The sequence below is a fragment of the Microtus pennsylvanicus genome, chromosome X (assembly GCF_037038515.1).
Source record: "Microtus pennsylvanicus isolate mMicPen1 chromosome X, mMicPen1.hap1, whole genome shotgun sequence".
Lineage (NCBI taxonomy): Eukaryota > Metazoa > Chordata > Mammalia > Rodentia > Cricetidae > Microtus > Microtus pennsylvanicus.
The window spans coordinates 7,508,817-7,524,004 of NC_134601.1; the positions used below are offsets into that span (position 1 = coordinate 7,508,817).

The 15,188-nt window shown below is 36.0% G+C and overlaps 1 protein-coding gene across 19 annotated transcripts in view; it reads right to left on the reverse strand.

Moving 5' to 3' along the window:
• Positions 1-15,188, reverse strand: part of Mcf2 (MCF.2 cell line derived transforming sequence) — a 100,730-nt gene that overhangs the window by 26,703 nt on the left and 58,839 nt on the right. For 13 of the 19 annotated variants that reach the window (XM_075957420.1, XM_075957438.1, XM_075957424.1 and 10 more), the window contains 6 exons: positions 12,605-12,657; positions 11,458-11,540; positions 8,070-8,136; positions 7,253-7,368; positions 6,910-6,979; positions 5,158-5,250 (listed from right to left, as the gene is read on the reverse strand). In XM_075957420.1, the coding sequence (XP_075813535.1) occupies positions 5,158-5,250; positions 6,910-6,979; positions 7,253-7,368; positions 8,070-8,136; positions 11,458-11,540; positions 12,605-12,657 (482 nt within the window). Of the gene's footprint in view, positions 1-5,157; positions 5,251-6,909; positions 6,980-7,252; positions 7,369-8,069; positions 8,137-11,457; positions 11,541-12,264; positions 12,298-12,604; positions 12,658-15,188 lie in introns of all 19 variants that reach the window. The other 6 variants (XM_075957421.1, XM_075957423.1, XM_075957422.1 and 3 more) reach the window with 1 other exon arrangement.

Consider the following 15,188-nt stretch of genomic DNA (forward strand, 5'->3'; position numbering starts at 1 on the left):
TCACTAACCCCACATCAGACAGAGGTCTGATCTACAAATATACAAAGAACTCAAGAAAATTTGTCATCAAATGAACAAATAACCCAATAAAAAATGGAGTACAGACCTAAACAGAGAACTCTCAACAGAAGAATCTAAAATAACTGAAAGACACTTAAGGAAATGTTCAACATCCTTAGTCATCAGAGAAATGCAAATCAAAACAACTCTGAGAATCCATCTTACACCTGTAAGAATGGCCAAGATCAAAATCACTGATGACAACTTATGCTCGAGAGGATGTGGGTTAAAGAGAACACTTCTGCATTGCTGGTGGGAGTGCAGACTGGTACAGCCCCTTTGAATATCAGTATGGTGATTTCTCAGAAAATTAGGAAACAACCTTCCTCAAGACCCAGCAATACCACTTTTGGGTATATATTCCAAAGGATGCTCAATCGTACCACAAGGACATGTGCTCAACTATGTGCATAGCAGCATTATTTATCATAGCCAAAACCTGGAAATAACCTAAATGGCCCTCTATCAAAGAATGGATAAGGAAAATGTGGTACTACTATACAGTGGAAAAATGACATCTTGAAATTTGCAGGCAAATGGATGGATTTAGAAAAAAATCATAATGAGTGAGATAACCCAGACCCAGAAAGACAAGTATCATATGTACTCACCAAAAGTGGTTTTTAGACAGAAAGCAAAGAAAATCAGCCTACAATTCACAATCCCAGAAAACCTAGACAACAGCGAGGATTCTAAGAGAGACGTACATTGATCTCATCTACACGGGAAGTAGAAAAAGACAAGATCTCCTGAGTAAATTGGGAGCATGGGGACCATGGGAGAGGATAGAAGGGGAGGGGAGAGGAAGGGGGGAAACCAGAGAAAAATATATAGCTCAATAAAACTATTTAGAAAAAAAAGAAATGTTAGGATAAAAGTTTAAATTATTGTATCTACCTTCAACCTAAAAAATCAACTACTAGTCTCAAATATTTTACACTGGTATGGGTTTGTATATATTGATACAAAATTAAGGTTACTGTTGTTATACTGTATATATATATATATATATATATATATATATATATATATATATGTGTGTGTGTGTGTGTGTGTGTGTGTGTGTGTGTGTGTGTTTGTACTCTTCTGTAAGATAATTTTGTATATTGATACCCATTTAAAGTTATTTTTGTTACACTGTTTATATGTTTCTACTCTTGTGTAAGATATTTTTGTATATTGATACAAATTTAAGGTTATTTTTGTTAGACTGTATTATACGTTTTTATTTCATGTTTAAGGTATTTTACCTATGCAGCTCCATTTATAAATTTAATGTAAAGTTCTATTCCTTGAAAGCTATTTATGACAATAAAGAAATACAGGTTAGTAGTTAGTTATCTATTAACAATCAAACTTATACTCATGTTAGAACTATATTCAAGGTCAAACAGATATTTAAATAGAGAGATGGTCTTTAAACATTTCAAAGACCTACAGAATATGTCATTTTAATATTTTACTAGCATAAAGCTTTTCATGACAATATGATACATCTGCTCCTGGCAGCACCAATCAAAGAACCTTCATATGGAGTTAGCTTTCTATATGGTAAAAGTTAGCTACTAGGCAAATAATCTGCCCTTTCCTCAATTGCTGACAGTATAATATCCAGATTGAACAAGCAGGACACAAAAGAAAACATCTGCCAAATTTTGTCAAGACAAGGTAGGACAGCCCTTCAAAATTCCTACTTCACAAAAAAGCCTGTCACGCCTCCTGGGTCTATAGGCCAAAGATGGATGTTCCAATGTTGGAGAGAAATCTTGGGTGACTGTCCAGCCAGCTAGCTGCTTGTATAATTTCTATAGGATTGGAAGTTGTTTGCTCTGTACTTCCTGTTTATTCAAGTAATATTTTAATCTTTCTTGGGTTTCTGATGGAGATTGAAGACTAGATAGTTATAGTTTTACAGTTTTCCTTGTTATAAAATTATAGAAAAAAACTTATATAAGAGATATAAAGTTTATAAGGTTGAGAAACATAAAAGCTTAATTTGTTTATCTAAAAATGTTTTTGAGGTCGGAAAAGATAGTTTTAAGATGGTAATACAAGTTATAAGAGAAAATTGTTTAAGTATAAAACTTTAAATACATTAAAATAAGAGACAATAGAGAATTTTCTCCAAATATTCCAAATACAAATGGACTGGACATTGTAAATATAATTCTTACTTAATTACTCTTATTACATATAGTTTTATTAGTTAAAGTTGATACCTTTTCCTTCTATTTTGATAATACCTGATAACTCTTCTTATTGCATATAACTTTACTATGTTAAAGTTAAAACCTTCCACTCATATTTAGACAAAAGGGGGGATGTTGTGAAACAATCTTTTTGTATACTATAAAGATGTGTTACTCTAATTAGTTTAATAATATGTTAAATGACCAATAGTTAGGCAGAATTTTCAGGGCAGAGAGCATGGTGGTAAGAAGAGTGAAGTTGCCTGCCAGACACAGGTCAAGCAGGATGGGCACTACAGAGATGAGGTAATAAAGTCATGGGGCAGAAAGTAAATTAATAGAAATGGGCTAATTTAAGTTATAAGAGCTAGTTAGAAACAAGTCTAAGCTATTGAATGAGCTTTCATAATTAATAAAAAGTTTCCATGTGGTTATTTTGGAGCTTGCAGTTGGGACAGAGAAAGACTGGATACATACTAGAGAGATGCTTGCACATCTATGTCTGCAACACTATTTGCAGCAGGCAAGATAGGCAACCAACCTGCATTGTCTTCAACAGGGGAATGGACAATATGGTGGTGTTGAGTACAGTCATGTTGAGTAATAATGAAGAATAAAATTATGTCATTTGTAGGAAAAAAAGGAATGGAGGTAACTATCGTCAATACACATGATATACTTAAATCAATGTGATAAAATCCATGACCTTGTACAAAGAGTATGTGCCAGTAAAATTTAAAAATGTGATAGCAGAAATAAAACTCTCAGAAAGAGTAGCAGATAATTTCCAGAATACAGAGCAGAAAGACAAAAATCTTGGGAAACAGAGAAAGGATAATTATAGAAATAGGCCAGGACTCCAATATCAGTACAATAGTTCAAGGAAAGAAAATAAGGAAAATTATGTGGAAGGAAAAAATGAGTTAATTTAGACTGGAGATTCCAGTTTCAGAGAGATCAGCAAGGGACAGGGGACAGCTCAGTTTTAGAATCTTGCCTAGTACATAAAAGGCCCTAGATTCCACACGTCTATCACAAAAATAAAAAGAAATTATGCCCCAAATACCAAGATAATTAAGAAAACAATGCCAAAAAAGAAATTCTAAGTATCAGTTCCATATCATTCCAAGAAAGAGAACTGTGTCTCTTGAAAAGTAACAAAGTGGAGTCATTATTTTTCTAGAAGTCAGAAAAGCATCTTCAAATTTCTGAGAATAATCCTTTCTTAGAATCCTATAAAGCATTAAGGAACAATAAATACACTTGTTCGTACAAGTTCTCAAAAACATGCAAATATATTACCTAACATGTATACTTTCTAAATAAACTATTAGATTTATTCTACCAAATAAGGGGTAAAACAATGAAAATTACATGAGGCTAGAGAGATGACTCAGCAGTTTATATCACTTGTTGATTTTGCATAGGACACAGGTTCAATTCTCAGAAACCGTGAAGTGCCTCCAACCATCCAAACACCAGTTCCAAGGGATCCCTTAGCTTATTCTGACTCCCATAGGTATCAGGTACTACTGAGGGATAATTCTTTTGTACACCGTAAAGATTTGTCACTCATATTGGTTTAATAAAATGCTGTTTGGCCAGTAGCCAGGCAGGACATCTAGGCAGGGCAACCAGACTAGGAAAATTCTGGGAAGAGGAAAATCAGAGAGTCAGTCACCAGACATAGAGCAAGCAAGATGAGAATGCCTTACTGAGAAAGGGTACCAAGCCACGTGGCTAAACATACAAAAAAATTAAGGGTTAATTTAAGTTGTGAAAGCTAGTTAGTAATGAGCTTGAGCTAATAGGCCAAATAGCTTATAATTAATACAAGTCTCTCTGTGTTTCTTTGGGACTGAACAGCTGTGAGACAAAAACTTCCACCTATAAATGGCGCCCATGCAAAAATACAGGCAACACATGCATACACATAAAATTAAATAAATCTTTTTATAAAAAGAATTGGCATGTAGACAGTAGATCAGGCTACTCAAGAGACCAGAAAGAAGTACCTCCAACTGATATGCACCAAGATTCTGAGATGAAAGCAGGTCAGAAAACTCTAGAAGGTATTTCTTTAAGATAAAATTTAAAGATAGTGGGGCTGGAGAGATGGCTCAGTGGTTAAGAGCATTGCCTGCTCTTCCAAAGGTCCTGAGTTCAATTCCCAGCAACCACATGGTGGCTCACAACCATCTGTAATAAGGTCTGGTGCCATCTTCTGGCCTGCAGGCATATACAGATAGACTATTGTATACATAACAAATCAACAAATAAATATTTAAAAGAATTTAAAGATAGTGTATACAAATATGAGGAGGACAAATCTCTGTGATTCCTAAAATTGAAAGAGGTTGGAGTAGGAAAAAAGCAACGCATATAGAAAATTAAATGAGAAAAGAAAATGGTAAAAAAAAACACACACACACACACATACACACAAGAGAGAGAAGGAAAAGCAACCATATTTTACTATATGAGTCATCTGCCCAAAGAAATTCCAGTCTTAATAATTGAGTTAAATATAGCCAATTGATCTAACAAAAATATACTGGAAGCTTTGGAGAAAAAGAATTTCATGCGGATATGGTCGTGGGACAAAAAACAGTGAAAGAGACCTAAATCTTCATTTTCTAAAGCAGAAAGGAGAAAGACAAGCATGTTATTTGGAGATAGGGAGGCAAATACCAGAAGAAGCTAAAAGTGGTTGCCTCTGGGGAACAGTAAATATATATTTATATGTATAAATGTACGTGTGTACTTTGCTTGAGAGAAGAGTTGCTGTTTTATATATAACTTATATATATACATATATAATTTAGTCAAAGCAGAAAATGAAACTGTTAATGAGAAATATTCCAATATATTTCAAAAAGAATATGTTCAATACTTAAATGATTAATACCTGGAAAAAGGCACATTCTGAATACTTTCTCCAAATTAACTCTGACCTGGGTTTATTCTGACAGTACTTGGCATACATCTGAAAATCATCTTTCTGTAATAAAAAACAAAAGCAAATATATTACTAATTTATAAATATGAATTTTTATTTCAAAAAAGCTGAACAAGAGAGTGGGTAGCCAACCATTGTAGTGAATGTGACCTAAAATGGCCTGCTTTGTGTTCCACGGACAACAGGATTTATAATTCTACAAGCAATTTCACAACTCCTGCCTACCAGATTTGCCAGAGTAATAAAAGCCTTATCTTTTTGAACTACTTATTACCATGATCTAATAAGGGCCCAAAAATGAGTTTTCTGTGCTACTAGTCTGCTGGCTGTCTAAATAAAGAGCTTGCAGCTAACTTCCAAGTTACAAGTAGTTCATAATTCATCACTGGGACATCATCACATCTAAGCACATGGTTGCACAGTTTGTTCTCCCTTGAATCATTTTCCCTAATATTCATCCGTCTCCTACTCACACTTTCATCTCATGAGTTTCTTCTATACAGCCGCTGTTTCTATCCTCAGGCTATGGACAATGTCCTTCTTTGGTGTGCCATAGGACCCTTTGTATATCTCTAATGGAGGACAACTCATTCTGTACATGAACTAGGGTTTCTATTTCTCTACCGAAATGCTCTTTAGCTTGGTATCCATATCGCCCAGCATAGTGCTTAATAGACAGTAAATATTAAATAGATGGCTATTGAATTGACATATCATCAAGAAACATTTATTAAACTACCACTACTACTACTAGACAAGAACTCTGCCAACTTTGACAGGGACAAAGACACATAGGATATGAGACCTCATCAGGTTGGGAAATAATTTACATATATATGTAAAGGTACACAGTAAATATAAAATGTCCTGTAAGTAGCATAGTGTTCGGTATTTTTAAGGATGGGCTCTCACTAAGTACTCCAGGATGGCCTGAGACTCAAAATTCTCTTGACTCTACCTCCTAAGTGCAAGCACCGTCACGTCTTTCAAAGTAGCAGTGTTAAGAACTAAGGATGTTGGACCAATGGCTGTTTAAAAACGATGATGAATTTATCCGTAGTTCAGACATTTTTATGTTTAGAACACGCTGAGAAAAGGTAGTGTCATACCTTCTTTCTTAGTCCTGTTCTCATTTCTCATTTTTTCTCAGGCTTATTCTCTTCAACAATTTCCAAGGTAAGACAGTTATTCTAAATTTTCAACAATCTCTTTAATCTAAGTGATTCCCAATCAGAAGAGGGTTGATCTTTCAGGAAGAGGAAAAACTAGATAACTAGATGAAGATTTTTTTAAATTCTATGGTTACATAATGAGACTCTCTATCATTTAAGTTTTATTTTTTAAAATTGCATCTTTTATTCTAACTTTAACCAAGTTCATAGTTATTCAATTAATATGCTCCCATCTTTCACATCTTCCTAGCTAGGGTGGTCACTGGATTCCTGAGATTACCATTGCTACTACCTGAGTAATTGAAACATTTAATACCATAGAATAAAAGTGTACCTTGATCGCCCTGCACATCATTTTCTTCAAATAAAATAGTTTTACATTAAGAACTTGCTAAAATTGTTGTGTCTTCTCCAAAAACATAAAGACATTAAAGGAAAGGGGGTATCTTATCTTTAAGCCTGATTTATACAAGAGGTACTTTTGGGTTTCCAAAATTTACATAATTTCAAAACAAATAATCAGACTAACCCTTTCCAGGAAACAAGGTCCAACTCTTTCTGGAGCATTAGAGCAATCTTCCAGGCTGCTCATAAAAATGCTGTGAAATTTGGAGAGAAAATCAGTTATTTTTGACATATAATAAAACAGTAAGTAGCTCTTTTTTTTTCCATCTTTTGAAACTGGGTCTCCTTATGTAGCCCTGGATGTCCTGGAACTCATTACATAGATCAGGTTGGCCTCGAATTCAGAGAGAGACCCACCTATTTCTGCCTCACTAATGCTGGGATTAAAGATGTGTACCATGACACCTAGCAGTAACTCTTTTTGAAAAAACAAAATCACCAAAAACTTCAGTTTAGCAATTACGTACTTGTTGTGGAATTCATATATTTCTGCCATATTTCCAAAGAGAACATCCTTTTTATTTCTCAGTAGAGGTGGAATAAGATCAAACATCTGTGGATTGTCCATCTCAGATCTGTAGCCCTATTAAAAATAAATAATTTTTGCATTTTAAGTATTTATATTAATGTTTTGTTGAGTCACTGATGATATCAGTACATCAAAGTGTATAAAAGACTTGTGGGTACAGCTGTTTGAATTTTAACATTTAAATCCCTTAGTTACCAGAATTATCTGTGGCATTTTTTTTTCTTTTAGTATGCAGGATAAGAAAATCAAAGCTTCAACTACATGGTTAGAATAAAAAGGTAGTACTTTGGCCTTCAAGGCTTTTATTGTAGTGTTGGAAACCAAACAGAAACCAACTATGAAAAATTATAGTACAGAATATAAAGGTCTCCGTAAATTGAAAGTAAGTGCTTAGATTTCTGTTCAGACCAAATTAGTATCATGGCATTTGTGTCAAATGAGTATTTTTAACCCACCCTCAGTTTTTTCCATCTCAACCTCTAAGTAGCAGCCTGGGAATAATTATAACAATGCCCCATGTCCCTAAGAGAACAGCTTCTCTTTTCCATAAGAAATTCTAAATCACGTATCCCCACTACTGAGAAGGAATATAAATGCTGTCATTAAAACAACATGTATTCTCAAATAACAGCAAATATACACTGCTACCAATGACGGAGAGAGAAACACAAAACTGCTTAGAATACTTTCTAATGGAAGTAGCAAGGGACAAGTCAAGAAAATGCGGCGGGGGGACGACAATTTGCTACACTTACCAACAAAACAGTAAACAGCTCTCCAACATATGCCTTTTCTGTCTCTATCAGCTCATTCAGGACATGGCTACAACGAACAGACCATAATTACCAGTTAATGTCCTGCTGACAAATCACGGTACAGTGGTTCAGCTATTATTTTTAGACATAATCTAAGGGAAAATAAGCTAATCTTGTGGAACTACCTGAGGATTTTGTTCCAGCATCAAAATATGAAGCTTATTTTATGGGTTTTGGAATCAGTACCACCCAGAAGGCTCTTAAACAGATTTAAAAGAAAGAAGTCTGGGTGTGGTGGCACACACTTTTAATGCCAGCACTCAAGAAGCAGAGGCAGAGGCAGAGGCAGAAGAATCTCTGAGTTCAAAGTTAACATTCATTCTAGGCTTGCCAGGGCTACATACCAAGACTCTGTCTAATGGGGGGGGGGTGTGCAAGGAAGAAACATGTTTAAGGCTATGTGCTAACACAAAAGTGATTTCTAATTCACTTAGATTAAGAATAAATTTATTAAAATGTTGTGGAGTATTATTTTATTTTAAGATGTGTTACATTCATTTTTGCTGTGGAACATTTGTTTAATGATGCAAAGGTATGTTGCATTCTTTTATGTTGCATTTGTTTAACTCTGGGAAGTTATGTTACTTTGCCTGTCTAAAACACCTGATTGGTCTAATGAAGAGCTGAATGGCCAATAGCAAGGCAGGAGAACGGATAGACAGGGCTGCCAGGCCAAAAGAATAAATAGGAGGAAAAATCTGGGAAGAAAGGAGATCAAGGAAAGAGACAACATCATGGGCCAGCCACACAGCCAGACGTGGAATAAAAAGAAAGATAGGCAGAAATAGAGAAAAGATGAGCTAATTTAAAGTTAAGAATAGATGGCAAGAAACAAGCCAAGCTAAGGCCGGCATTTGTAAGTAAAAATAAGCCTCTATATGTGATTTATTTGGGAACTGGTTAGCGGGCCCCTCAAAAAACCAAATAATAAAAACAACCAACAACACTAAAATCTCACAAAACCTATTTGGGAATGAAAGGCAAGTTTTGATCTTTCTAGACAGCTTAATTTCCTTTTTAAAAACCAATACATGCCGAGCATGTTCCACGCTATCCCCAATTCCTAGACACATGGTAAAATCATTACCCTTTTCCTCACATGGGATAGGAGGAAAACTTAAGACTCTACAGCACTACTGCCTGCCATCTCTATCAAATAAAACACATTTGATTTTCAACTGGCATATTTAAATTTTACTCCCCTCTGTAATATAAGCCACCCACTTAACCTCTACCTTTGTATATTTCTTCTTTTCTTTCTTATACTTTAAAGAATTTAGACCCTGTAGTTTTTCTTTCAAAATGAGTCTCTTTCAATTATCTTTAATAATCTTGGGATACATATATATCTCCATGCAATTTAATGCAACCTGCTGGATATTTCCAACACCGAGATATGAAACTTTATTCCCTTTGGTTTTCTGAGGCAGGTTCCACCATGTACCTCTGGCTGTCCTTAAATTATGTAGACCAGGGTAGCTTCAAACTTGAAAGATTCACCTGCCTCTTCCTCCACCCCCAAGGTCTAGGATTAAAGGAATGCACCTCTAGGCCCAGATCATGATATGAAACTTAGAGGTAAATATTTTCAAGTTTAGAATATTAACATAAGAATATAAAAGCATGGGGCTGGAGAGATGGCTCAGTGGTTAAGAGCATTGCCTGCTCTTCCAAAGGTTCTGAGTTCAATTCCCAGCAACCACATGATGGCTCACAACCATCTGTAATGAGGTCTGGTGCCCTCTTCTGGCCTGCAGACATACACACAGAATATTGTATACATAATAAATAAATAAATATTGAAAAAAAGAATATAAAAGCATGTAAAGGGGCGTTGCTAATATCTATGAGGTAGTATCTAGAATCCTGTATGGCTTTTCACAAACCACTACATTGATTTTCATTTATTTTAAACTGAAAGAAACTGTCATGGCTTTAACTGTCAACTTGTCACAAAACTACAATAGCCTAGGAAAAGCAAACAAAAACTGAATAATTGCGCAGTCTGACTTGTGTACATAAGTCAGTGGAGGCATTCTTTCAATTGATGTATGAGGACTCAGCCCAGGCTGGGTGGTGCTACCCCTGGGCAGGTAGTCCTGGACTGTCTAATAAATACATACATACATACATACATACATACATACATACATACATACATACATACAAAAACTTAGCAATACCACAGAGAAACCCTGTCTCGAAAAACCACAAAAAAAAAAAAATACTTAGCAAGCTATGGGGAGCAAGCTAGTAAGCAGCATCCCTCCATGGCCTCTGCTTTAGTTCCTACATCAAGAAGCTTGCCCTGACTTCGTCTCATAGTGGACAGTGATCTAGAAATATAAACCAAATAAACCATTTCCTCCCCAAATTGCTTTTGGTCTTTATCACTGCAACAGAAACCAAACTAGAACAGATGGTACATCCCAATCCCAAGGGTACAACCTTTCATTTATTCGTGCAATCATTCTGGGAATCTAATGTACCGCATGGCTACTATCATCAATGAGGTATCTTACACAGAAGAAATACACTATGTTTTACCCTAAAAAGCAACAATCAGTGTTAACTAACTTGCTATAGTAATCATCTTACCCTCCACATATACACATACAGACATACATTATGTAGATATAGATATCTCATATTGTATATCCTAAACGTATACACTTTTTCCCAATTATATTTCAATAATACTAGGAAACACAGGCTTTGGAAAGAATGCATACTGCTCTAGCAGAGGACCCAGTTATGGTTCCCAGGATCCACATAGAGGCTTACAACCATTTGTAACTGCAGGTCCAGGAGCTCTGACTCCCTCTTCTGCCTCCCTGGTCACCAAGCACACACATGGTACACAAATATGTAGACCAAACATTCATACACATAAAATACAAATATAGATAGATAGATAGATAGATAGATAGATAGATAGATAGATAGATAGATAGATAGATAGATGGTAGATAGATGAATTAATGAAAAATAAATAAACACATGATCTGAACTGGTAAAAACAAAAACAAATCAAACTCTTTCATTTTCCTTTTCAATCTGGAGATGAAAGATACAAAAGTCCTAAAAGCAGACTAGGATGTAGTTTAGGGCAGAGCACTTGCCTTACAATCCCCAGTACTACCAAATAAAAATCCTCAGCTCCTCAAACCTAAATCCAGGATGTGTGACACCTTGCTAGTACTCTTTTAATGTCCTCATTAGGACCCTATTTTGAAAACATATTCTAAACACATGAGCCTTAAACACCAAACCAGAGTCTCCTGTGAAGAGGTGTACATATGAACGTAGGTTAAAAAAGAAATAATACTTCTTTAAAATATCCAAGTTATTGTCCAATCTGGGAGAGTGATCAGAATTTTTCTTCTCTTGGCTATCCGTAACGACTTCAATCTGAAATAATGAAAATAAAAGTTCAATCATGTCTATGTAGGTACAGTACTTTCTCAAATATATCTAATACCAAATTAACTTCAATCCTAACCTTGAAGGTAAACTGATAGAAAACACTGTATTTTTTTAAAACTTATTCCCCAAGGATACACGCCAAGACCCTCAAGGATGCCTAAAACTGTGGACGGTACTGAATCCTCTATGTACTGCACTTTTCCATAGATACATATGCATGATAAAGAAATGTCATTTATAAATTAAGCACAGTAAGATTAAAAATAATAATGCATAATAAAATATCTCTTATAATAAAAATTATATAATTCTATATCTTTTTTCTCTAGAATTTTCCAGTTAATATTTTGAACCACCATTGACCACAGGTAGCTAAGCGTGTGAAAACTGCAATGAGTCAAGTACTGTGCACATCAAGAAACCAATAGAAGCTGGGCATAGCAGTGCATGTCTTTAACCTCAGCGCTCTGAAAGCAGAGCAGGTAGATCTCTATGAGTTTGAAGCCAGCCTAGTCTACATGTTGAGCTCCAGGACAGTTCAAAATAAGGGAGGGAGGGAGGGAGGGAGGGAGGGAGGTAAGGAGGGAGGGAGAAAGGGAGGGAGAAGAGAAAGAGAAAAATGAAAAGGAAACAAATAGATGTGTTTCCTGCATCCCAAGTCAGTCTCTGCACTGTCCATGATAAACTGGACTCTATCCTTCATACTTACAGTGCCACACTCATTCATGAAAGAAAGCGCTATCTGTAGAAAGATAAAGCATTGCTTAGGAGGGTGGAGGTAGGCAATATGAACAAGAACTGGAACTGATACACAGAGCTCTGCAGAGATGATTCTGAACTTGAGCCAGGACTTTAAGAAATACTGCTCACACACTGGGACTATGCCAATACTTAAATTAAACACAAGGCAGCAGATTTTTCTTGTACGTGTAGGTTTTCAAATGTACAAGGTCAGTGTAATGAATGGAAAACATGCCTAAAATCCCCATACTAATTCCGCAATTATAGCAGCACAGCCAACTTTGAATTCATTAATTAATTGTACTTACTTTACTTAATTGCATGTTGCTCTGAGCTTGAGTCTGTCTCCAAGACTTCTTCACTGGTAGGGAAATGTAAAATAACGTTAGACCAGAATTAAAGTCAACAGTTTTAATGACAACATGGTGTGTGTTTATTGAAAAGAAAGCGAATGCTTCAATATATTTGTTAGTATTTTAAATCACTCTTACAGAAGACAGCAATTGGTTAGATGTCTATATAAATCCAACTTTTTATGGAATATCATTTTGCTATATTCTACCCATTTCCTCATTAACCACACAATCGCCTACTTGCCAAAATAAAGGGGTGTTAAGTAGTCCCAATTATGCAATTATGTTTATACTTAGTATACATTCTGCCACACAAACATTCCATCAGATTGTACTTCACTTGCTAACTGGATCAAAGACTTCTTTGAATCATACATAGCCCTACATGTATGAGACCAGGGAAGACCAGGGAAGGGTACTTGGGGAGGGTAGTGAAAAGAACAAATTATGGGGCTGGCAAGATAGTTGATCAAGTAAAAGTGTTACTGCTAACCCTAATGAGCTAAGTTTGCTCCCCAAGACCCATATGATAGCAGGTGAGCAGCAACCCCAGTAAACTGTCCTCTGACCGCCATATGTGTACCGTTACACACACACACACACACACAAACACACAAATGCAAATAAACTATGTATGAAAAGCCATAATGAAATTCATTGCTTTATATATTAACTTAAAAATTAATAACAAAAAAATCAAAGTTGAACCTAGTAAATATAGCATTCAGCATTTATTTGGCACTTACCCCAAGCAGGCCCCGAACTAAGCCCAATGGTTTGTTTTCTTTTTTCATTCTCAAGTCTACACTAAGCGATGGAGAACAGTATCTATCTCATCTTACAGGTAGCACTAAGACTAATACCTTGTTCAGGAAGTAAAGGTGGTATTTAAACCCATACATGTTTCTAAATACTACACAAATGATTTCCAAAATAATTGATAAAATGCTCATAAAAACCCCTTCACCAAAATGCAAAGTTTTACTCTTTATTTTTAAACAGTAAATTTCCAGCACTGGGAAAAAAACAGGGTGTAGGGTGAACTGGGAATATAGCTCAATGACAGAGCACTTGCCTAGCATGTGTTCAGTTCCCAGCACTGACAAAAGATGTTTTCACAGAAACAAGCAAGTAAAGGGCATGGACAAATCAAAGAATATATAAAGTTCCAAATCCTGAAAGCTGTTACCTGAGTACTGGCCTCAGCATGGAAGATATATACCCTTTATCCTCCTCTCCTTGGCAAAAGCTAATGGCAGACACATTGAGGAAGTGGATGGTCTTTCATAGTCTATAAAATGTGTACTTCACTGCCATTCATTAAAAAGTATTGACATATGCAAGCTATATATAACTACATATTAGACTTAGTATGAGTTACCATATAAAATCATTTCTTGATAAGTACTGATGTGCCTCACTTTAAAGATATCTAACATACAAAGATCCAAATTTATTCCTAAAGGTAAATTATGGGTTGTTTGCAAACACACAGAGGTAGAAAAGGGTATGTGTGTATACCTCCATAACACACCTTTTTCTCAAAAGCGAGGTAACTATACTCATTCTTTTAACAATGTAGAGACATACAAAACGGCTAAGCACTTGTGTGATGTGACAACCTACTTTCTGTGTTTGGGGATATGCAAAGGTGACTTGCACACAGATCCTGTCCTTGCAGAGTGTCCTGTCTAGCAAGTGCAACAGGAAACAGAGAAGTTGGCTGCAGCTGAGAAGAAATAAGGAAGCTTGTTGTTACATGAGGTGGACACCTGCTTGAGCCAAGCTACAGGGGACCAGCACAGGATCGAGAAAAGCCTGTCTAGAGGAGGCAGCCTAGAGATAGGAACTAGCAACGAGGCAATGGAGCAATCAGGCAAAAGCAGTCCAGAGAAACAGCAATCTCTGCAAATTCCACAAGGTAAGAGAAAAGGAAACAAGGAAAGTGTGGCAATGGGAGCCAAAAAGACTATTGTCAAGGCCATGGGTGATGCTACCTTAGACTCAGAAAGTGTCAATAAAGGAAGTAATGGTGGGAATAAATAGACGCATAAAAGGCATATTTAGTGACAAAAACAATGGTATAGGAGTGAGCAGGAAGAACTAAATTAGGACAAATGGAGCCATCATAGTAGCCATCAACAAGATGAGGAAGAAAAGATTTACAGAAGAGATATGTTCTTGTAGGGATGGTGAGACTGTTTCCTATGGGAAATTCCATGTGACAAATACCAGTCTGAAGCATAGGTGACAAACCTAGACTATAAACAGAGCTTTTGGAGCCCAAGCATAGCTTCCACTTTATTCCTCAATGGCACTGCCCTTCCACAACTTCCCTCCGTTCTCAATGCGAATTCATCAAACATCTTATGCCATCCTGCTCGTTTCCAGGCACGATGCCAGGTGGAAGATTCAGTTTGATGAAAAGGGGGGGGGAGCAAAAACAGAATAAAAAACCAGTTTGACTCATTTTCATGAAAAAATTAGCACACACTTTGATTTGGTCAATTACTTGGTTTACCAATTCCAAGTTTTGAAA